We start from the raw sequence: 22,539 nt of genomic DNA, 5'->3' as shown, positions 1-22,539 counted from the left end.
CATTGGCAAACCAACTATGTGTGTGCCAGAGCCTGGCAGTCTTAGAAATGGCATGTGAGCTGAATCAGGCTGTTGCAGCTTTTTGTTATTGCCTGCTCCAGCTGCTGCTGTTCTGCCAGGAACAGGATTTCCTGTGAAAGAGCATTCAAAGTAAAACTGTCAATGTTACAGTAGCTTGGTGAAATGAATAAGTTCAGCGAGGCTAATGCAGTAAGCAATTACTTATTTGCGTATCTAGTTTTATTTTACTATTTGAAGCAGTAGTATTATTTTCTGGATGAAAAATCTTTATCAGAAACAAGTTGCTTCTATTCTGCTTTCCATACAAATAAATAAAATAATAGCGTTTCTGAAAAGACTCCTTTATAATCTTTCAGTTCTCAAACAGCTGCAAACTTTCAGTTATGCAGCTCATACATAAACATATCTTCTCCCATTTACTTTCTGTGGAAGAGTTCCTGTATGTTGAAGAAGGGATTTGTTTACAAACCATAGATGAGCATTGATCTTAACATTTTTTTCCATGGTTGTTTAAACATGTGACTAAATTTATCGTATCACAGAACTGTTGAATACCTACATATGTTTAACAAAGTGTCTGTTATTGTGGATTTATTCTTCTGTTTCGTATTCAGGTTTATTTTTTCTTTCTTGATTTGCTTCAGTAATTTTGGGCTTTTTCCATTTCTTGTTGAAGAAAACTTTTGAGCAGAAACATGAGCAATGTAGGTCTTCGATGGTATGTTTGCAATTCAGAAAATTTTGAGCGTCAGGAACATCTGAACTTCACAATGCACCGACAGTGATTTGTCCTTTTTAAACATGTGGCTGGTACTGTCCTCTCTTCTTTTTGGGCTCAGAGAGGTGGGAACTCCCTCTGGTGGTGCCAAGTGCCCTGAGTTGCACACGACCATCATGCTGGCAGCAAGCAGGAGTCTCCTGGCCTGCTCTCATCCCCTCTTTTGACAAGTGGGAAGGATTCCAGCGCTGGCGGTAGTAAATCAGTACAGTGAGCAAGACTAAGGTCAAAAGAAGAGTTTTTAAGATTTATTCTGAGTAAGCTATAAATAAAAGCCATCAGTTCAATTTTGCACTCATCTGGCACTGATGAAGATTTTAGACTGACCTTGGGACTGAGATTTTATCTCACAACTTTTTTTTAGTGTTCTTGAAAAAAATGTATTGTGCTGGATAATTATCACCATCCTTTGCACAGCAGCTAATTATTTAGTACTGTTACAGGATTTGGTTCTGGAGAAGCTGAGAAGTCAACAGTTGTCTAGTGAGCTGGACAAACTGAGCCTGGAACTGGAGAAGATAGGATTGAGCAAAGAGCTGCTGCTACAGGATGACAATGGCAATGATGACACGTGAGGAAACTGAAATCTTCTAATCATTCTTTTGACTCTGAAGGCCTTTCCTCAGCTGAATTCTCAAGCCCTCTGCCTTTCATTTTGGTTCTCATCTGTCTCTCTTCAGTTCTCCATGCCCATATTTCTCACATTGAGCATGTTTTTCTATGCTTGGCAGTATACTTCAAGTTTTATTTGGAGGAAGGAGAAAGTGCCATTTTCGCTGTCCATACCAGTCAATCCCTTTGTTGAGCAGCTAGATAGCTATTCTGTGATCCACTATGTATGTTCCTTCAGGTGTTCTTTACAAGTAAGAATAGTGTCTAAGTGTCCATTAGATGGTGTGTGTCATGACTAATAGGTGATCCAACCACCTGTTAATATAAACACACAGCTGTGAACAAAGAAACCCTAACAAGAAATGTGTACAGGCCTCTTAGTAAGACCTAGTTAGAGAAACAAACTCGCCTTTCAGGAGCCTTTAGTGCTTATTGCAGATTTTTCTCTGTGTTAAATGTGTAAAAAAAGAGACGTGAGAAGAAATCTGTTGTGTAATTATGGTAAAAACAGAAAAAAAAAACCTTAAAATCATATAGTTGTTAAATATTTCTATTGAATTATGCTTATGTGACCCTCATTAAAATTGACAGAATTTTCTTAAAGCCTGTTCCCCAGGTATAATGTATTGGGGGTATCTGCAGCAATAGAGGAACAAGCAAATGTATAATGTATCTTACAATTAGACCAAGTCTTCCATGTGGATGGTTTCTCGTTTCTTATTGGCAGATAGTGAAAAGCATTTCTCTTGTCTTTCAGAAAATACAAGATTCTGGAAAGCAAAACTGAATCAGCACTGAAAACAACACTAGCTGTGAAGGAGGAAGAGATTGCAGTGCTGGAAGCTCAAGTGAAAGACACCCTGAACTTGAATCAGCAGTTACAAAATGATCTAAATATGGTAAGAGTAGTTCTGCACATTCATTTTGAAAGTGAGCAAGAACAAGTTGTGTGTACTTTTCTCTCCTACTGCATTCATACACCTTGCAAAAACTTTTCTGACTTAACTTTTTGCATGTAGCTGTCTGTATAATGACACCAATTTCACAGAATTGTAGAATCATGGAATTGTTCAGGTTGGCAAAGACATTCAAGATCATCAAGTCCAACCGCAACCTGACCATGCTACCCTAACTCTAACAGCCCTCTGCTAAGTCATGTCCCTGAGCACCACACCCAAATGGTATTTAAACGCATCCAGGGATGGTGACTCAACACCTCCCTGGGTGGCCTGTTCCAGTGCTTAACACCCCTTTCTGTAAAGAGGTTTTTCCTGAATGCCAACCTAAACCTCCTGCAGTGGAACTTCAGGCCATTTCCTCTTGTCCTGTCACCAGTGAGAAGAGACCAACCCCACTCTCGCTGCAATCACCTTTCAGGTATCTGAAGAGAGCAATAACATCTCCCCTCAGCCTCCTCTTCCCCAGACTAAACAGCTGCAGTTCCTTCAGTCTCCCTTTGTAGGACATATTCTCCAGGCCCTTCACAAGACTTCTTTGGACCTGCTCCATCACCTCAGTGTCCTTTCTGTATTGAGGTGCCCAAAAGTGAACGCAGTACTTGAGATGGGGCCTCGCCAGTGCCGAGTACAGGGGCAGGATGACTTCCCTGGTCCTGCTCACCACACCATTCCTGATACAAGCCAGGATGCCATTGGCCTTCCTGGACCACGTGGGCACACTGCTGACTCGTATTCAGCCATCAGTACACCAAGGTCCCTTTCTGTCAGGCAGCTTTCCAGCCACTCCTTCCCATGCCTATAGTATTGCCTGAGGTGGTTGTGACCAAAATGCAGGACCTGACACTTTGCCCCATTGAAACTCATACAGTTTACCTTGGACCATTGATCTGGTCTATCCAGGTTCTTCTGTAGTGCCTTTCTCCCCTCTGTCAGATCAACATTCCCTCCCAACTTAGTCACATTTCAGGAAAATTATCAGGCTGAGTTCCACGGCAGAAATTTTTAAGGTAAGGACTACTGGCAGATCTGTTTCCCGATGGTTTTTTTTTCATTGTCACAGTGTTGTTTTTCTGTCTTATTTAATGAAAGCATAGTCTGAAGAACAATGCATTTTAAACTTCCCACCTAAGAACAGGCTGCTTGTTAGGTGACAGCGAGCTTGAGTCAAAAGGCACCTTACCAGGTAACCAATAGACATGGAGTCCTCCACCTGTCTATTTCTTAGTTTCTCTGCCTGTGAAATGAAGATAATGGTCCTTCAATCCTTTGAAATGCCTATAGTTAAATAAAGGGTATGCGTTTCTTCTCTTTAAGATAAAATCTTAATATATCTCTTTAATATAGAATCCCACTATTGAATTAGCAGTGAAGGTTTTTCATTGTTTGTTTTGAAGATAACGAAGGACCTTGATGCACTTAAGCAGAATCAGCAGGATGGGCAGCAAGCTCAGAATTCACTAAAGTATTCTACAGAGAAGCTCATTCCCAACCACCAGATGAATGAGAAATTGGACACAGGACACCGAGAGGCTACCATGGAGCTGCTGAAATTGAAAGACAGGGCAATTGAATTGGAAAGGAATGTAAGCTTTCTATTTCCTGTTATCCTGCATACTTTCTTGTGACCGTGAGTGGGTTGTTGGGACCTGGGTTTTGAACTTAGAAGAATCTGGTGGGTTTTCTGGAGCACCTGATTCTACCAAATTTTTCTGGTATCTCATAGGACTTCTCATAGTCCAAGACATTATGTCTTGAATGACATCTCTCTAGGGATGAATTCAGGTATCAACATCTGTTATACTTTGATTTAGTTGTGAAAAGAGATATTTTTTGCCCTTTGATTGTAGAATGATCTTCACTAATTACTTCTTATCCTTGATAGGACTGCAGGCAATCAAAACAGCCATTTTGTTTCTTCCTTTATCACCCTTTCAATCCCATCTGTCTTTCAGAATGCAGCCCTGCATACTGAGAAGCAGTTACTTAAAGAACAGCTGAAGCATTTGGAAACACAGAATGTCTCTTTCAACAATCAGATCCTGACACTACAGAAGCAAAATATGTTCCTTCAGGAACACAATACTGCCCTGCAGACACAGACAGCCAAACTCCAGGTCAGGATAACCTTGTACTTATGTGCAAGGTGTAACCAGAAGGTGGAGCTTAGATTGAGACCTGAATTTCTCCAAGCTAGGAGGGAAATTGATTCAATAGCTGATTTATTTTTATTATAAATGTTGTTATTTAGAGAGAAACTAAGGTAACAATGGAAACTAAGGTAACTAAGGAAAATAAGGTAACAATGCATCAAAATACAAATGTTATTTCAGAAGCTGTACTAAAATAAAAGCATATATGTTGTTTTCGTGTTAATGCCATATCTGTGAAGAAGACTTTGGAAGGAGTGGAAAGGGGACAGAAGTTATCATCTCCAAGAGGCATTGTAGCTATGGGTTCTGAGGGCAATTCTTAGACTTCAGACAATATGTTAAGTTGTTGGTGGAAAGCAGATGCTTTTAAATGTTGCTTCTAATTTAAAAAAAAAGCTATTAATTTGAGAGAGCACGGTTTTAAAGGTCAGCATTGGATTAGCTGACGTTTTTATATTGTGAATTCTTTTTTATTTAAGCTTTTCAACTTGTATGTTCTCAGAATTTTTGGTTCCCCATACTTTGTTCTCACTTGTAATTGAAGTATGCAAACAACATAAAATTTGATTTGATTTGGAATCAGGCTTGTGAGAACTGCTGCCCCTGTATACAGTGATGCAGTTGGTTTTGTTGACTTTGGTTGAACTGAAGTTCTTACTTACAGGTACATGAACGTGGAGTAACTTCAGCATTTGTGTGTGATTGTCAGAGATAGAGCTCAGTTGCAAATATTCCAGTTTATCTGGATTTTCAGGCTCTTGGTCCATAACAGGCCACTGCTAGCATGGTGGTGCGTGTGTGCATGTATAATATGGTGTATGCTGATACTGACGGCAATACGGAAGTGATGCCCAAGCTTCCATAAATATCTTAAGTCTGCAAAGCAAACGGTGTGTTCTTGATTAACTGTGTGCTGGTATACTCTGCTAGTACGTGTCTATTGCATGTACCAGTAGGTGTAAGTAACACTTGCTTTTCATTTGAGAAACTTTAGGTAGAAAATTCAACCCTCAACTCCCAGAGTGCTTCATTGATGGCCCAGAATGCTTTACTCCAGAATCAGCAAACAGCTAAGGAGAATGAAAATGAAAATCTACTGAAGCAGAAGGAGCAGCTTAAAGCTGAATATGAATCATTGCTTCAAGACCATGAACACCTTGCTTCATTACATGAACGTCAGTCCACAGAATATGAATTGCTAATAAACCAGCACAGCTGCCTGAAAACCTTGCACAAAAACCTGGATCTAGAACACAAAGGTCTTGGGGAGAGGTATGTTCACTGCACAGGAGAGCTAGAATGTGCTTATGCTATGGACTTAGTCTTAATTGTTGGCTTCCAGTTGTGAACAGAAATTATCTTTTTGGTAGAGTAACTTTTTCCCTTGAAAATGTGTTTTCTTATTCTTGCCATTATTAGGAGATGAGGATATATGCAAAGCTGTAGACTTCAGGCCTCTGACGGTGGCAGATCACAGATGAGTGATGATGTTTAGCTTACATGAGTTTGGATCTTGGGGATGCTTTGTCAGAAGTAGCTTAAATCCCTTTACTTCAACTAAAGATCTTTGCTATAATAACATTCTGCCTTAAAAGATTTTTCTGTTTCTAGCAGGTAGTATCTTTTGTAGTCGTACTGTGATTTCTGTAAGTCAAATGGGTAATTACCTAATTATGTGTATCTTGGTGAACAGTATAAATAATTGAAGACTGTGTTAATTCAAGCTCGTGACAAGGGAGGCTCTCTGAAGGGACCTCTATTGGGCTTGCCCTGAGATAATAATGTATTATTTATTTTCATCTATCTACCATCTAAGACTTCTGCTTCAGGCCCTGCAGCTGAATTGTGAAATCAGAGTGTTCTCTTCATTATTTAACACTAGTTACAGTCATTTTTCTGACAGTTGTCTGTGGATTGAACAATGAATACTGTGGTACTGCATAAATCCCACTCTGCCTCAAAATATTAAATATATACATTTTATATACTTCTTAAAATTATTTTTTCTCCTCAGAATATCTGTATTCAGAATCAGTTTCTGTGCAGGAGCACAAGTTGAGTTCATAGTAAGTCAGTGTTGATCCTTCAGAACGGACTTAAGCCTGGTGCTAAGCTTCTTCCTGAAGACAGCAGATCTGGCAATATAATGTGCAATAGATTGTGATAAAACACGGAAGTAATGTAGAATCGTAGTAAACCTGTTGTGATTAAAATGGGTTGTGTGACAGGACAGCTGCTTCAGCTGCTTGGATGTCAACTAAATGAGCTGTAAATGATTACACAGACACTGTTCCTGCTTACCAAGTCTCTCAGACTGATTAATGATTCTCTTTGATACAGGCTCTGCTTAAAATTATCACAATGCAGTGTGTAGGGGCAGTTTGTTAGGCACCGTTTATTGATGAGTACGAACTATTAAACAGTCCTGACCTAAGGGAAAGAGTGGCTTACTGAAAGAAAAAAAAAAACAACAAAAAAAGGTTATCTCTAGTGATAACTGGTCAAATCACCTTAGTAAATGTTAACCATTTGGACTCTGTTACTGAGATGTGACTGTCAGTGAGAGACAGATGTAACCTTCTTTGTACTCAAAGCAGGTTGGTTTTGGCAGTTTTAAGAGTGTAGTGTTCTTTTCAGCAGGTCAGCTAGCAAAGAGACTTGTCAAGGTGGTGTGTCCACGGACAGCCTGTATCTCCATTTGACTGCCAGTAGAAACAAGCAGCTTAAGTTAGCTTTTGGTCTCCTACCTTCATGTACAGTGAAGGTCACTGAGGTTACACGTGTGGGCCATATTTGACACAATCAAAATGTTTTCTGAACCTGAGCAAATTTAATGAAACCTTCCTCAGCTGTGTCTGCATTGTCTTAGCCCTGCAGTGTGGGTTTAAAATGAGTTGAGTATAACTGCAATAAAATGCCCGACATGGCCCAGTAAACCGCAGAGATGTGGGTTTGATTTAGGAAGAAAAGTGTCTTTAGTAAGTTAGCACCATTTACCATTAATAGCAGTTTCTTCTGCAGTGAGCACAGAAAGGCTGGACCTCTTCTGCCTGCATTTTTAAGATTACTTTACATATTGCTCATTACTAAGGGGAGGTAATAACTTAGTAACAGCAATTGATTGGCAGATGCTTGAGGTTTTCTCTGTGGCTTACTCTGGAGAGGACTGTAATCCTACAGAGATGCTGGAAAAAAATTGATCTCGCTGGAAAAGCAGAATCCCTGCTGTGCAAGGTTACATATTGCAGTGATTTGTAGTATTATGTTCTCTTTGCCACACCTGGGCAAAGCTGGGTGCTTTTTAAAGTTTTCTCAGTTACGAGCATCCACCAGCAGTATTTCTCCTGACAAATTAGCAAAAGGAGTGAAAAGAAATGTGATTGTTCAGGTTGAGAAGTGGACTGTGTCAGAGCCGAAGTGCAATTTGTGTGCATGTGTAAGAACTTTAATAAACACTTTCTGTGTGCTTAAAATGGGATGAACATGTATGTTGAGTAGGCTACAGGCAGGGATGCCTTTTCTGGTGGTAAAGCTTGTCAGGTTGCATAAATCTAGCTCAAATACTCAGTTTCTGCATCTGGAATACAGGTATGTTTGCTTGGGGTTTTCATTTGGGCACCAGAGTTGCAGAATTGCTACACTTTCACAGGTGGTCCCTTGTTTCTTTCCCTATCTCCTGGTATCTTGGGAAGCGTCTGTGACCAACCACGGCAGCTCTTACGTTCAAAGAAAGCATGTACAGCTGGGCCAGACTGTTAAAACTGTACCAGTATACTGCTTCCCTCTGAGAAGCCCTCATTAAAAAAGATAGCTTGGAGAAAAATGAACAGAGTTCTATCATAGGGATATGGCAGAAGAATTCACAACACAGGCTGTACAGAGGTGGCCAGGGTAATTTCTGCCAAGGGACTGACAGTGGAGTTTGTCTTCTCAGGCTCTGGATTGGAACATGGTCTTTCTTAAATCCTTCTTGGAGCTGGATGTGAAACCTTCTTTGCTTTCAGGTTCTTCCATTTGTCGTACAGACATTGAATTTGAAATGTCCTGGGGCTGAATTGAATGAAGAACATAAATAAATAAGGTTAATTAAACTCCACTGCTGCCACTGCGAATGAATAGTCCAAAGTAGCTTTTGTGTGAGAGACAGGTATTTTCTTTGTGGCCCTTCAATTGTGCTGGAATTTGGGACAGGCTATAATTTGACCCTGGGAGGAAGAAAATGGTAGCCTGAAAGAAGAACAAGCTGGCAGGAGGCAGTGTGTTTGGTGCTGTCTGCTACTTTTGATTTTTTTGTTTTGAAGGTTTAGTGGCTGCAGAGTAACTGTGCTCTGCTGAGATGAGAGTCAGCAGTGGCGGGTAAGACACGTGCAGATGATGCTTGTTTGCTCCTGTTCAGGCACTGCTTTATCACTACTCTGTCACTCAGCTGCTGTTTTAAAAATGCAGGAGCAATGCTTCTCTGTGCCTGATGCAGGTACATCTGCCAGGGATACTTTGGGGCAACATCCTATAATCACTGTCCCAGAAAAACCTGCTGGTGAGTTTGACATCCACTGCACCAGTGGCTTCTGCTTTTTTTTTTCTGTGTGTGTGTGGTCACAACAGGAAAAAATCTGTGCTCAGCTTGCAGTTGTACAAAGTGGTCTCAATCCACCTCATATTCTGCACAGTATTTCCTGAATGCAGGCAGCTTAGCAGCTCCAGGGAAACTGAGCCCACCTAACCCATGCTGTGCCACCTGTCAGGGGAGTTGTTCCATAGCTCGATTGTTCAGTGATCCGGAGATGAAAGTCGTGCAGACTTGTGGGCAAAGCTGTTTCCATGCATACTGTGGAATTCTTGAGCCTTGGTAAATTTTTGAATACACACATTTGTACAAAACTAAAAAGACAGGTAACCACTAATTTCTGATGTTCGTGGTACCACCTATTAACACATCTTAAAATAGATGAAGAAAAAAGTATAAAAGGAAGCTGAGAATATGCTATTTGCCTTTTGTAGATATAACAGTTTAATGAAACAGAAGGCAGAACTGGAAGAGTTGGAACTAGCTCTAAAAACTGAGAGAGAGGTCCTGCAAGAAGAAAGGAGATCAAATGCAATAACTGCTGGGGAAAATCAGAAGCTGAGGGAGGAACTGGACAGGTATGGCTCCCTCACTGAATTCTTGTAACAATTGTTGAAAAGTCAGTGATGCAAAATACATTTTTTCTCTGTTGCATTGTATTAATTTTAGCTCCAAAATACTTTTATTAATGCATCTGTTATTTTTTTTCTCAGTTCAGTCTTGTAATTTGTTCATTTTGTTTAACTTTAGATTATCAGCTTTGTGGATACTGTAAACAAAACAAAAGGTGCTTCATATATGGTCTGATTCTGGGGCTTCTGCTTGTTAAAAATATGCCTCCACCTGTGATCCTGCTCACAAATCTTTCTGTACTGTTTCCAGCACCTGTCTTTAAGCAGGACTACAAATACCCAAAGCTCTCAGAGTTTTTTGAAATGATCCCTACTCATTTTTTTTCCCCATAGGAAAAACTTCATTGTGTCTTTTTTACAGTGTGCTTTAGTTATGGAAGTTAATGTAGCTGTTTCTTTTCTGTAGCCAAAAAAGCTGCTGTTTGTTAGTAGTATAAAAAAACTTAATCCTTGTTATTAATAATGGAGTTAGTGATTCATATGATCGCTGTGTGACTGTGAACTCATACCAAACTATTGTTGAGGTAGCGTCCAAAAGTAACATAATGCAACAGTGGAATGAGCAGCTATTTGTCCTAGACCTTCTGATGTTAAGTGATATGCTTTTATTTGGAGTATTCAGGGTCTATCTTTGGAGAGGGGTGATCTGATTATAGCCCAGAAGAATGATCATGGTAGCATTGAAGATAGGCATTGATATATTCTTCACTGAGACAGTGGTTGGGCTCTAGAACAGTCTCCCCAGGGCACTCTCAAGCTGCCAGAGTTCAAGAAGTGTCTGGACAGTGCTCTCAGAATTGTGAATTTTTGGATGGTCCATTTTGGAGCTTGGACTTGATGATCCTTATGGTGGGTCCCTTGCAACTTGAGATATTCTATGATCCTACAATTCCTGCTCAGTTCTCACTGTTAGAACCAATTCAGTCTCACTGCTAAAAGGCCTTTTGAGAAAAAAGTTTGTTACAAATAAGACTCCAAGGTTTCAAGTTCAAACAGAATTAGATTTAATCATGTTCAAACATTACACCTTCAGTTCAATCACAAAAGCTTTGTATGTTCGAGTTTAATGTACCCTCGTACACTGCTGAGCTCTGCAAACATTGTTTCCTTGAGCCTTCTGGTTTCAATCCAGTTTCTCTAGGAACAAGGAAATACGTTGCAAAATGTTATTTACAGTGCTGAAAGAGAGGAAGACGTAGCTGTCTGTCAGCAGTACAGAATGTAACCATTTTCATTTATCTGCTCCTTTAATTTTATGCCTTTGTGAGTAGTAGGCATTTTTAGATTTACCAAAAGGTACAAAGGAATGCCATATTCTCATTTACAGCATTACAATGTCGTATCTGTGTTCATATAACACATGCTTATATTTCATGCATCAGGAAAAAAAAAACCAAAAACAAAAGTTGTGTTAGTACTCTTATGCCAGATAGAGCTGCCTGTATATCAAGATGCTCTTAAATACATCCTGCCTCAGAAATTTAGGATGTGCTTCTTACCCAATAGAGGAATAGCATATTTATTTGTTGTCTATTTTCTTCTAATCCAACAGAAGATTAAAAACATTTTATAATGCTATTATAACTTTTTTTTTTTTGTGACAAGAATAAAAATGTCCTTAGTAGTCATTAGAACTTAACATTTGATTTGGCGCATGCTTAAAATGTAGTCTTTGAATGTGAGGCACTTTGTATGAAATGTTCTTCACAAGCCTGCTGGCTTTTTCATGTTTAGGGTGAATTTCTTGCACAACCAATTAAAGGCAGAATATGAAGGGCTGCATTCACACACTAAAGAACTGAAAACTTCCTTGAACAACTCTCAGCTGGAGCTGAACCGTTGGCAGGCTCGCTATGATGAGCTGAAAGAACAGCACCAGTCCATGGATATCTCTCTGACCAAGCTGGATAACCACTGTGAGGTGAGTAGCAATAAGTAGGTACACTGCTGGATTGGTGTAAGAGAGCATCCATTGTTCAAAATTTGTGGTAAATGTATAGAAAGTCAAGCTATGTGTTTATAACAGTATGCTCTTATATACTCTAGAGTTGATCTGTTTGTATCTTAGGTTGCTCTGCTGTTGTGTTAGCTTGATTGCATTGCTGCTCCAGAGAAGTCAAGTATAGGGTAGAAATTCATCTGTCTGTCTTGTTCAATAGCTGCTGTCACGTCTCAAGGGAAATCTGGAAGAAGAGAATCATCATCTTCTAAGTCAAATTCAGATGCTGAACCAGCAGAATCAGATGTTACTGGAGCAGAACATGGAGAACAAGGATCAGTATCATGAAGAACAGAAACAATACATGTAAGGAAAAGAGTTTTGAATTGTGAACCCTGAAAAAGTGTTTTAGACAACTGTAGAATACTAATCATCTATTAGAATAAGAAGGGAGAGCAGAAGGTTGACTGATCTACTTGATACCTACCTAGAAAAGGAAATATTCAGAAGATTTTCCATAATGGGAATATGCTACAGAATTTCTTTGTATTGCCTTACACAAAAGTACAGATAGCTCTTTTCAAATAATGCAAATGAATCCATGTGGAGAACTTAGCTGTAAAAGCTGGAATGCTAAAACAAGCTTCTCAAAGAAATCTGAAGAACCTGAGAAAGAGCTGCGTTGCAGCAGGAGTCTAGTCTTACTGATTTTGTGTTTCAGTTTCCTAAGTAAGGCTGTGTCTGTCAGTGATTTGTCAGTGGACTGTAAATAAGATTGAACAATCAGCAAATAATATATAATATATATATGTATATATTTTCCTAACATCCACTGGCCAAAAAAAGCTACATTAGTTGTTACTGAGTAATCTAACTTAAATCTACTGTTGTTCTTTCACCTTCCGTGCTTATTGCACAAAAGTCAATCACTAGCAAGCTACACAGATTATTGTACTTTTCTGTATAGTGAGTGAGCTCAGTAGCATTCTGAAGCTTATGTGACAGGAGGATATTTCATTCTCTTTGCTCTCTTTGGCCTTTTGTGTTTGATTTCATACAGATAATTCAGCATATGCTTTTTCTTATCATAGTGATAAACTAAATGCCTTAAAGAGACACAAGGAAAAACTTGAAGAGAAAATAATGGATCAGTACAAGTTTTATGATCCTACTCCAAAAAAGTAAGTGCTGTTTGGATTCAGTTTTGCTATTGATGTACAGATTTGTGAGGATGAGAAAGGTCTCTCCATAGTGGGATATAATTGGAATTTCATCTGAAGTGAGGACAAAATATCATCTCCACTTCTCTCTTTGGGAATGGTTTGCAGAGTGAACTTAAAAGCCCTGATCTAGCTTGTGTTAATAGAGAGTGCCTCACGTGGGGTTCTGTCTCTTAGTACTGGAATCTGAAACAGTACTAACTATAAAAGAGGCACTTTGCCCTGCTCAGTGTGACGGCCTTGAGAAGTGCACGCTCATCCTTCCACCTTTGAGAAGGTGGAATTTCTTCTGGGATTGTTTTGTTTTAAATCTGTGTGCATGGCAGCACAGTAGTTAAATTAAGGAGCTCCGAAGTTCTGTGATGACTTATGCCCATAACTAAAAGCAGCAAAAGTATATCAGAACGTACAAATTTCTCTGCTCTTAATTCAGAAAACAGAATTCCAACAGAAATATACATGCATTTTTCCAAGAACTGTGGTGGATGAAACTTAAGTGAAATAATGTACGCAGATGTACAGAAGATATCCTTCATGTGTTTTTGTAGAAAGGGAAGAAAGGACTACAGGAGAGACTAAGAAGCTTCAATATTGATAGATCATTTAGTGCTAGTGCTAAAACAATGCTGAGCTGGTGGCCAGGTTCTTGCTTTAGCCTCAGAATATGTAAGTTGCTGCCACAACAGCTCTGAATAGATGGAGGATATGAGATCCCGATGAATAATGTTTGGTGATGTGTATATAGCTCCTGCTGGGGGACGGTTTTACACAAAACAGTCTCTTGCCTTTGTTTTGAAACTGCTTCATGACCAGCACTGGATTTGTGTCCCAGACAAGTTCAGGGACTCCGTATACTCAACAAAGCAGCAGCAGCAGAAGTTTCATGAGCTTCTGTTTCGCAGGATATGAGCTGTCCATCAGGGAGAAAAGGCTTGCTTAATAACAAAAAAGAGACAAGCTAATTTCACCTACGTAGGGGAAACTGATACTGATACTGGGAAAAAATTCTTACAGCAGTTTTCATTTCTTCAGTTTTTGGACTTTCGCTGTTGTAGAGCTTTTCTCAGAGTTGAAATGACTTGTGTAGGCCCATGTGTGTAATTTAGATTTCTAGCAGAGGGAAACATTTGTTTTTCTCATATCTCTCATACTGAAGAAATATTTCTGTAAAATAATTTAGACTTCAGGAGAGAATTCTAAAGGTTCATGCTCCATCTTTCCAACCAGTTCATGACAGCAAAAAAATAAGAATGTAGCTTGGTGGCTTTAGCACAGCTGTAAACTTCTTCATGTAGTGTTTTTTGAATCCTGTTCCCTAAACCTCATTTATTAGGAAAAACCACTGGATTGGAGCCAGAGCCTTAGTCAAACTAATCAAGCCAAAGAAGGAGTCTACAAGGGAGCGGTTGAAGCCAGCAGCAGAGAGTCCTCTATGGCATTCTGAATCCCCAGAGACAGTAAACTCTCCATCTGCCTCACAAAAACTGAAATATCAACAAGAATCTCAGGATAATACTTCTCAAGGGTCAAACTCTGTGGAAGAAAGAGAGAACCCTGGAGGTTCTGCAACTAAAGGTATGCAATGCACAGCCCAATTTTATGAGCCAAACAGGTTTTTGATGTTTTTTTTTAGTTATTTTTCTTAAGATATATTGATACTGCATCACATAGTTTTAAATCTTTTTTTTTTTTTTAAGTAAACTAGTGTTCGATTTGTTTCTTTTATCCGCTTCTTTTCCCTTCAGCTTTTGTACAGTTTCATAGTTGATCTAAGTGTGTTGTGTATTACTGAGTAAGTTGATGAAAAATTTTTACGGGGACTTCGCGACAGATCAGTTTAAAGCTGATCCATGTAATTTTATGGTCATATTTATTAACATCTGTTCAAGTAGACAAGGCTGGTCCTACAGCCACTGCCAGAAGATGGCGCACATGCAAAAGAAATCATGTAGAAAATGCTTTTTTATGGTAATATTATTTTGGAGGATGATGCAATGAGTTGACTTGGGATCAAATTCATTTCTTAATGTAAAAAAGATGAAATAATTTTTGAAACATTAAAAGGAATAAGAAAGACAAAATGATCTCTCTGGCAGTTACTTTCTGCAGTAGATCAGCTATTCCTAGTGACAGGGAATTTAGAAGACAGCTCCTCAAAATAAATACACTGTAGTCTTTATTGAAGAAAATACAGAAACAAATTTTACTTATTCTATTGAGATCACTTTTTTCAGGTTCTGTGTATAGTTTTTTGTCCTAGAAGCAATTTTGAACTTAATTTTTATGTAGTATTTCCTGCTGGAATCACGGCTGGGAGGTGCAGGAGACAGAAGGGGATGAGCCAAGGAATGTAGTTGCTGCTACAGACTACTACAAGTATCTGTTTGTTAGTTTTTGTTTTGATTGGTTTTATGTTTCTTCTTCTCCTTTCTTGGAGTCCTTTGATTCACCTAAAATAGTGCATGTTCCAAACCATCCACGTGGTTCTGGGAAATGCTAGAAGTTTGTAGTCTGCATCTGAAGTTCAGCCTGGAAATTTGGGGTTGGATTTCTAATAAAAAAGCCTTCACCAAGTGCTGGAGGTAAAATCAAGAGTGAAGCCTCAGAGACTTTTAAGTGAAACATGCTTATGTTGAGATGATGAGCACCAGTACTAAAGCCTAGAAAACATCTAGGAGATCTGAGTATATAATCACCAAGGAGCATGCAGACCTGTCTGATTCTTTGTCTTTTAATTAAAACATTGAGGGGGTTCTAACAGTTATTTCTTAATGAAGTTGCTTATGTTTTATGTATATTTCTTAATCTGTGCATTAAGATGAGTCAGATTAACTGTGGTTAATTATGCATTAATCTGAGTCCTCTAAATAGATGTTAGTCTTTGTTTATCCTTTGTCATTTCTTACTGGTTGTGCAGTGTTTAATCTGTTTTAAGACACTTAAGCTTTACGTACATGGGCTTTTTTCACTTTTTTTTTTTTCTTCTTCTTTTTGGGATACCTGGGTGATTACAATTTAGCTGTGCAGCGCAGAAAGATTGCCTTTTTGAGAAGCAAAAGCAAGGATAAAGAAAAGTCTCCTAAGTCTCCATCGAATCACCAGTCTCTCTCTAGTCGGCTCCGGTTCTGGTCTTCTTCCGGCATCCCGCCCTCTCCCAATGAACCTTTTTCTTTCTCGGAATTGGGAGATATCTAACACCTTTTCTTTAGTATTTATCTTCATTTACTTCTGACAAACGTTTTAAACCCACGTGCCTTAAAAGAACACACACCTTGATAGAAACACTCAGCATGCCTTTACAGTACTCTAAATACAAGCACAGATTAGTGAACGTGGACTTAAGTTTTCCTGTAGAAGATGAATCACTTTTGCACACTGGATCATTTCTTCAATGCAGCACAATTTTAGGGGACCTCATGGCATACAGTTTGCGTATGTATATTGGCTGTGGTGCATGTTATAAGTAAGTGAAGTTGCTGTGCGCTTGGATATTTCCTTGCAGTCACGTACTTGCGTCGTGTCCAGTTGAAGTGTTGAACTGATTTGCTGCTGCTTTGCTTTCTGCAACATTACAGACCTACTAAAATGCAAATATAATATGTAACCAGTTTCGAAACTTTGAGAGTTTTCCAATACTTTGCACAACTAATTGCTAATAATGGCATTTTTTTTAACATCATTGTCGTCTTATAGGTAGCCTAACTTTGAATATAGAGTGGAAGCTACTGGGAGAATTCTTCCCATAAAGTGTCTTGAAGTTTGCATCCTAATCTGCTGTTTAAGGAGTTCATAGAGCTGTGAAATTAATCTTGAATTGAGCAGAAAGTTTAAATCTTTGCTGTTTCTGTCTTGAGAGATGTTTTCGGAAAAGTAGATTTGTTCTCTTAATGTTGGAAATAACCTTCATCACGGATTTGTTGCCTAGAATTCTTACTGCCTGGTAGTCATTAGCTGGTAACTTCTGAAATGAAGCAATGGTTTCCATCCCTGCTCTGTATTAAGAGAGGGAGGTGTGTGCAGCACAGGCAATGTGCTGTGATACATGAGAAGCTCAGCAGAAACCCAGAGGATCTGTCTCATCTCCTTTCTCACTCCTAGAAGTGATACAACCAAGGGCAGTGACGCAGAAGCTTCTTGCTGCCCAGTTAGGGATTTCATAGTGTCTTTGTCAAGGGCAATTAATAATTCTGGCATCTGTGAAAGATGTTAAGTGCATTTTTCAAGTCAGTTAGAAATGTGGTTTTGCATGCCAAACTTTAGCCAGTAGTTGCCCCAGTAAGAGTGCCATCAACTTCAATTCTAAGAGAAAGTGCAGACCCTGTGCTATGGAGCCCACACAGACTGTGGGATAAAACTTTTTTTTCTGAAGTAAGTTTCCAGGAGTCATCTGATATGACAGTAACTTGGTCTGCTTTCTCTAATACAGCTTTGCTGCTACTCTGTGCTTTGAACTGTTTCTTGTCTGCGAGTTTATTTTGACCGCTGCAATCTGCTGTGTTTTCAGCTTTTAATTACAATCAGTTAAGCACATATTCCTTAAAAATGTATGAGAACCTCAAACCTTGCATCTCATTAAAGCTGTTTCCTGTAGTTAATGCCCTAAATTTTGTTCTGTTTTGCGGGTGCCTTAAAGTGTTACAAGAAATGAAGTGACCTACATCATTGCTAGGAAAGATGTCGCCAGCTTTCTGAATTTAAGTAATATTCTAGCAGGTAGTTTTTGTGTTTTCTTGCTAAGATCCCACGAATTCCACCTAAAAGGCACTGCAGCAGAGCATTGCAAGAGCAGCAGTTTTAACCTTGAAGGGACCGTGCTGTTACTACAGTAAAGATCTAAACCTGAAAGCAGTTAGCTTAGTGTGCAAATCACAATAGTTAATTTCCAAATCAATGTATTTTCCTTTTGAACAAGTCACTCCATCCTTATTCTCTTTTGTTACTGAAATGCTTATAAAATGTACCTGTAAGGAATAACGTTATGGGAATTTCACACCTCAGTTATTTTTTCTGCATTCAAGTCTTTGATCCTTTTCTTCCTCATTTCACAGTAACTTCTGCATGTATAATACCAACCCTCCCACTGGCACTAAACAGCCCTTGTCACTCCCACACTTTACAGAGAGCACACATGATTGAAAAACTGGTGGCAGAAATTTGTTGTTCAGTACAAAACTGGTTATGGGAAAGCTTGCAAACGTCGCTCCTCTGTTGTGCAGTTTCTTTGTGCCTGCTTGTCCTGTTTGTATGAGAAGGTAAATATGCATCTCCTAATGCTGTTTTTCAATGACTCGTTTTATTTCTCTTTCTCCCCCCTCAGTGCTAACAGATCTGAAGCAAAAGAGGAGTTCCCATCATGGGAGCGGCAGTGATACTGTTGAAATCTCAGCAGACTCTGAGACCAAACACTCTTGTGTGGAGCTGGGTCCCAGGACTTGCTCAACCTCAGCTATTCACCTGCACACTTCCACCCCCATCTCCAGGGTCCCAAGCAGACCGAAAGGTGTGCTCTGCGTTTGATCTACCAGCTGTTTGGACAAGTCAGGCGACTTTTTTGTTCTTGAGTAAATCTTGGCTTCTACTGACATTCACGTAAAAAAAAAACCAGCACAAATCTTTTCACTCTGACTTCATCTGTTTAATTGATCAAATCCAGAGTTTTCTTACTCTTAATGCCATCAACTCCACAGACCACATTTTGTTGTTAGTCGGTTGTACCATGGTTATCTGCCAGTGACTCGTAGCAGTGGTTAGAAATTGGCTGCTGTTCCTGTATTGGCTCTAAAATCCACTTGATCATCTCAACTTTTTACATTGCTAGAATCTGTTAGAGACTGACCTAGAGGATTGATCTTCTTGTGTTTAATACTGCATTTCAACTTCTGTGTTCTGACTAATTTGTGTTCTTTTTAGGCTATAACTCAGAAGATGATCTATGTGAACAGTCCCCTGAGGTAGAGTTTGCGAGCACCAAACAGTATGGTAAGATTGTAGCATACAGAAGTGCTCTAAGACCTCAACATTAAGGCTTCTTTTATTTACACCCATGTGAGCTATCCTCAAACATTTTAGTTAAATATTGTAGGATCAGGGCAGTAATGCAAAACTGTTTGGGGATTTTGGGTCTAAACATTTATTTTTTTTCTTTTGAGAAGCTTTTAGTGGATGTTTTCCTAAAATGAATTTTCAGAAGTAATGCTGACATTGAAACAAAATTGCTTTGCCTCAACAGCAGACACTTTAATGCATCCTGTACCTATTTGTTGCTGATCTTTCTGAACAGTGTTGTAAGGAGGTAGATAAAAAAATGAATTTATATATGTATATATAGAGGGGAAAGGGAGAATACATGGTGGAAATGGTCTAACAGCAGCACTGCCTGCTCAAGGATTTGCAGAAGACTTAATTTGCAAGCTGCTTACCAGCTTCCTCCAAAGAAATGAGCTGAGAGACAGTTTACGATATGAACTTATTCAATATTAGTGTTAATTTGTTTATAGTTGTTGTAAAAGTATGTTTTTGTGGTGCAAAAAATAAAAGTGAGAAAAATGAAGTCATCCTGAGCAACTTGACTTGAAAAATGGGAATGATTTCTACTTCGTCTAGACTTTGTTCATCCTCTGTATATCATGTTGTTAGTGTTTTCAGAGTGACTCGGTTGTACCGGTCCTATATTCAGAAGGCAGACTGCACCCAGCTATTGTAGAAAAGCAAAAGAGCTTCAGTTTGTTAAAGGCTTGTTTCCTGTTTTTCAGTGTCCAGACCAAGCAGTCTAGAGAGCAGCAGAAATGCATCCAGCAGTAGTTCACCACTCAATTTGAAAGGTAAAGCTTTTACAGCTGAGTTCTAACAAACAGGAAGTGAAATTACATGAAATTGTGTGCAAAGTGCTGTTTTCCTTCCAATTAAACTTGAAGACTGTTTTGAAATTTAATGATTATACAATCTGGACATGGCTGTCTTGGGAATCAAAACACTACTGGCAAGAAGTATTTTTCTAAGTCTGATTCTGGCAAGTGGTGGCTTTTAAGGCAGGCAGTCTAGGTTTGCCTCAGTCTGACTGGCATCATATTGTGGGAAGTAACAGGCTACTCTTCACATTCTTTTTACAGCAACAAATCTCTTCTTCCTCTACACAGCATGTATTAGTAATCAGTGCACTCTGACTTGCTAAAATTCTGAGTCTTTGAAGGGCAAATGAGATCAAGTATTGTGGAAAATTCCACTTTTAGCTTTCCCACTGCCAGGTTTTGGCACTCAGATCACATAGTCATGACTGAGAGATCAAGTGGCGCAGAGGTGGTAAAGAGGCCTCCTGGATTAACTGTATTACTCCTGTTCTTTGGGCAAGTAGCTGTGCTTGGTCAGCATAGGGACTCAAAGAAAATAAGACGTTTACTAATCCTGATATTTTATGAGTTGTGGGAAGAGAAAGTAGTGACAGAAATGCCACCTAGTCTGTGTGGAAATAGCCCTATGTCGTAATGTTCCTACCTCAGTAAATCTGTTGAACAAAGGGAAAAATCATCTTATTCATGATTTTTTTGCAGGTTCCTTAGATCATATTCATGGTAGAACTGAGAGCCTCAGCAGTGAAGATATGGTGCCGAGCAGAGAGGTGCCAGCCTTGCTCCGAGACCGCTATCCCTTTCACTCTGCTTCTGCCATCGTAGACCCTAGCAGCAGATATGAGTCCTCCTTCCACAGGAATGGTTCGATCTCTTATGATATACCTCAGAAGAGTGCTCCATCACAGTCTTACACAGGCAGGCAGCGCTCTGCCTCACCTGGCAGTGAGATGGTAACCTTGGAAGAGTTCCTGGAAGAGAGCAATAGGCTACCTCCACCAAGCGTAAGTACTTCTTGGTGCCACTAACCTGCTCAAAGCTGATTGAGGGGCATAAAGGCATAGGAAGACCAGGAAACAGAAGATCCTTGTTTGTAAGTGTGAAATTTCCAGAGAACTGTGAATTTTGCATATTGAAACTTGAAAGTTAACTAGTTAATAACAATTAAGATTAATTTTACGCAGCGCTTGTTCATTTATTCTGCTGTGTTGGCTGTGGCAAGTAATACAGATAACTCACTGCAAGTATTGTGTATTGAACTGGGGCTTTTTAAAAGCAAATACTTGTTTTGAGTTTTTGTATTATATCATCAGTTTTGAATTCCAGCTATTCTTCCCTGTGAATAGATAAGTTTTCTGTGATTTTTAGCTGTTAAATATAATTGGAAATGAGATCTAACGGTAGTTTTCAATAGAGAATGCAGTTATGAAATTGTCTCCTGATCTGAAAAGGCCATCATGGCATTGATAATATTTTTCTTGCTAAAGGAAATTTCCATTGCCTTCACCATGCTGACACTGTTCTGTTGGTTCAGCCACTGCAAGAATATGCTACACTGTAAGGTGCTTGGCCAGAGAAAGGAGGCTTTTTTTTTTTTTTATGGCATTTGTTTACTGCTCAGATACAGTGTAGAGTAGTGAAGTGGTGCAGTGTTAAGCATATTAATATCTTAAGAACAGTTCCCTGGAAATGTAAGTGAACGGGTGTTTCTGTTTAATGAATGCCTTGGTAACAGTGTTGAAATCAGCAGAGCTGTACTGTTCTGTGACATCAATAAATTCTTGTCCTTGAAGTTTCAGAGCAATACTTAAATATGCCTCTCGTTCTTTAGTTATAATAATTTTCATAGCTTTTAGACATGTTTAAAATTTGATTTTTATTGTCTATGACTACTTGACCACATCTCCGTTTTCACCCTGTCATCCTTGTTCCTTTTCAGCATCGACGCAGTTTAGATGAGAGTGAAATGATTTCATTGCACCAATTTCTGTTAGAAGCTGATGCACTGTATCCCTCTTGCTACACCCTATGTCCTTCCCTCCGTCAGGAGCCTTCGCAGTCGCTCGAATCACTCCTCATTCATTCATGTCCTGACTGCATGAGAGACAGAACAGACAGGGGAAATAGGAGATCCACTTCACTGTATATCCCCAGGGTATCCATTGTTCTTGCTATGAAGGCAACAGCTTCCAACTTACCACAGCTTTTGCTAGCATATTAATACCTATAAAAGCATATTGTAACTCTCAGCTGCTACTTAAAGACTAAGGCTGCCAGATTACTTGCATTACTTGCTCATAAAGTATTTCCACTGCTTGTTCATAAACACATGTTTTTGGAGAATGAGTAATTCTGTAATGTTAACGTGCACAACAGCAGTTCGAAGTGAAGTAAAAATGACCTTAACACTGTAACATTTAGTTGAGCATAGAAATCTTCCAGCTGCATTTCAACTGCTATTCCTGTTGATAGTGTTCATCTGCAGCAGATGAGTTTTGTTACTGGAAGAAATGGTTGGAACTTTAATTAAATGAATAGATTAAGCTTTAAAATGCTCCCTAGAGAAGAGTGAAGAAATATGTATCCTGAGCATGTGTCAGTGCATTTTTCATGAAGACAGCATGTGCTTTAAATATTATGAGTATGCCTCATACTAATAGTCCAGTGACAGCTGATCAAACATGACCATTTTTTATTTGCATGGACCATCCCCATGAAATATGCAATACTCATTTTCTTCTACTGCCAGGTTAATTGTCTGACTTGAAATTTGCAAGTGAGGACAAGCAATCATTCTTCTGTTTTGTAATGCACGT

General features: G+C 39.1%; 1 protein-coding gene across 2 annotated transcripts in view; it reads left to right on the top strand.

The window, feature by feature from the left end:
- CCDC88C (coiled-coil domain containing 88C) overlaps positions 1–22,539 on the top strand; it is an 86,710-nt gene that overhangs the window by 61,287 nt on the left and 2,884 nt on the right. The window contains exons 16-30 of one of the 2 annotated variants that reach the window (XM_042814306.1): positions 1,243–1,370; positions 2,169–2,310; positions 3,765–3,953; positions 4,323–4,484; positions 5,515–5,792; positions 9,522–9,665; positions 11,454–11,640; positions 11,879–12,024; positions 12,750–12,839; positions 14,212–14,453; positions 18,196–18,378; positions 18,789–18,857; positions 19,631–19,699; positions 20,426–20,727; positions 21,663–21,878. In XM_042814306.1, coding sequence (XP_042670240.1) covers positions 1,243–1,370; positions 2,169–2,310; positions 3,765–3,953; positions 4,323–4,484; positions 5,515–5,792; positions 9,522–9,665; positions 11,454–11,640; positions 11,879–12,024; positions 12,750–12,839; positions 14,212–14,453; positions 18,196–18,378; positions 18,789–18,857; positions 19,631–19,699; positions 20,426–20,727; positions 21,663–21,878 — 2,547 coding nt within the window. The remainder of the gene's footprint in view (positions 1–1,242; positions 1,371–2,168; positions 2,311–3,764; positions 3,954–4,322; positions 4,485–5,514; positions 5,793–9,521; positions 9,666–11,453; positions 11,641–11,878; positions 12,025–12,749; positions 12,840–14,211; positions 14,454–18,195; positions 18,379–18,788; positions 18,858–19,630; positions 19,700–20,425; positions 20,728–21,662; positions 21,879–22,539) is intronic. The other variant, XM_042814309.1, reaches the window with a different exon arrangement.

This window comes from Centrocercus urophasianus, unplaced genomic scaffold, assembly GCF_019232065.1.
Source record: "Centrocercus urophasianus isolate 14NV4802_14NV808 unplaced genomic scaffold, USGS_Curo_1.0 seq_14, whole genome shotgun sequence".
NCBI lineage: Eukaryota > Metazoa > Chordata > Aves > Galliformes > Phasianidae > Centrocercus > Centrocercus urophasianus.
This window is presented reverse-complemented; position numbering and strand designations above follow the sequence as displayed.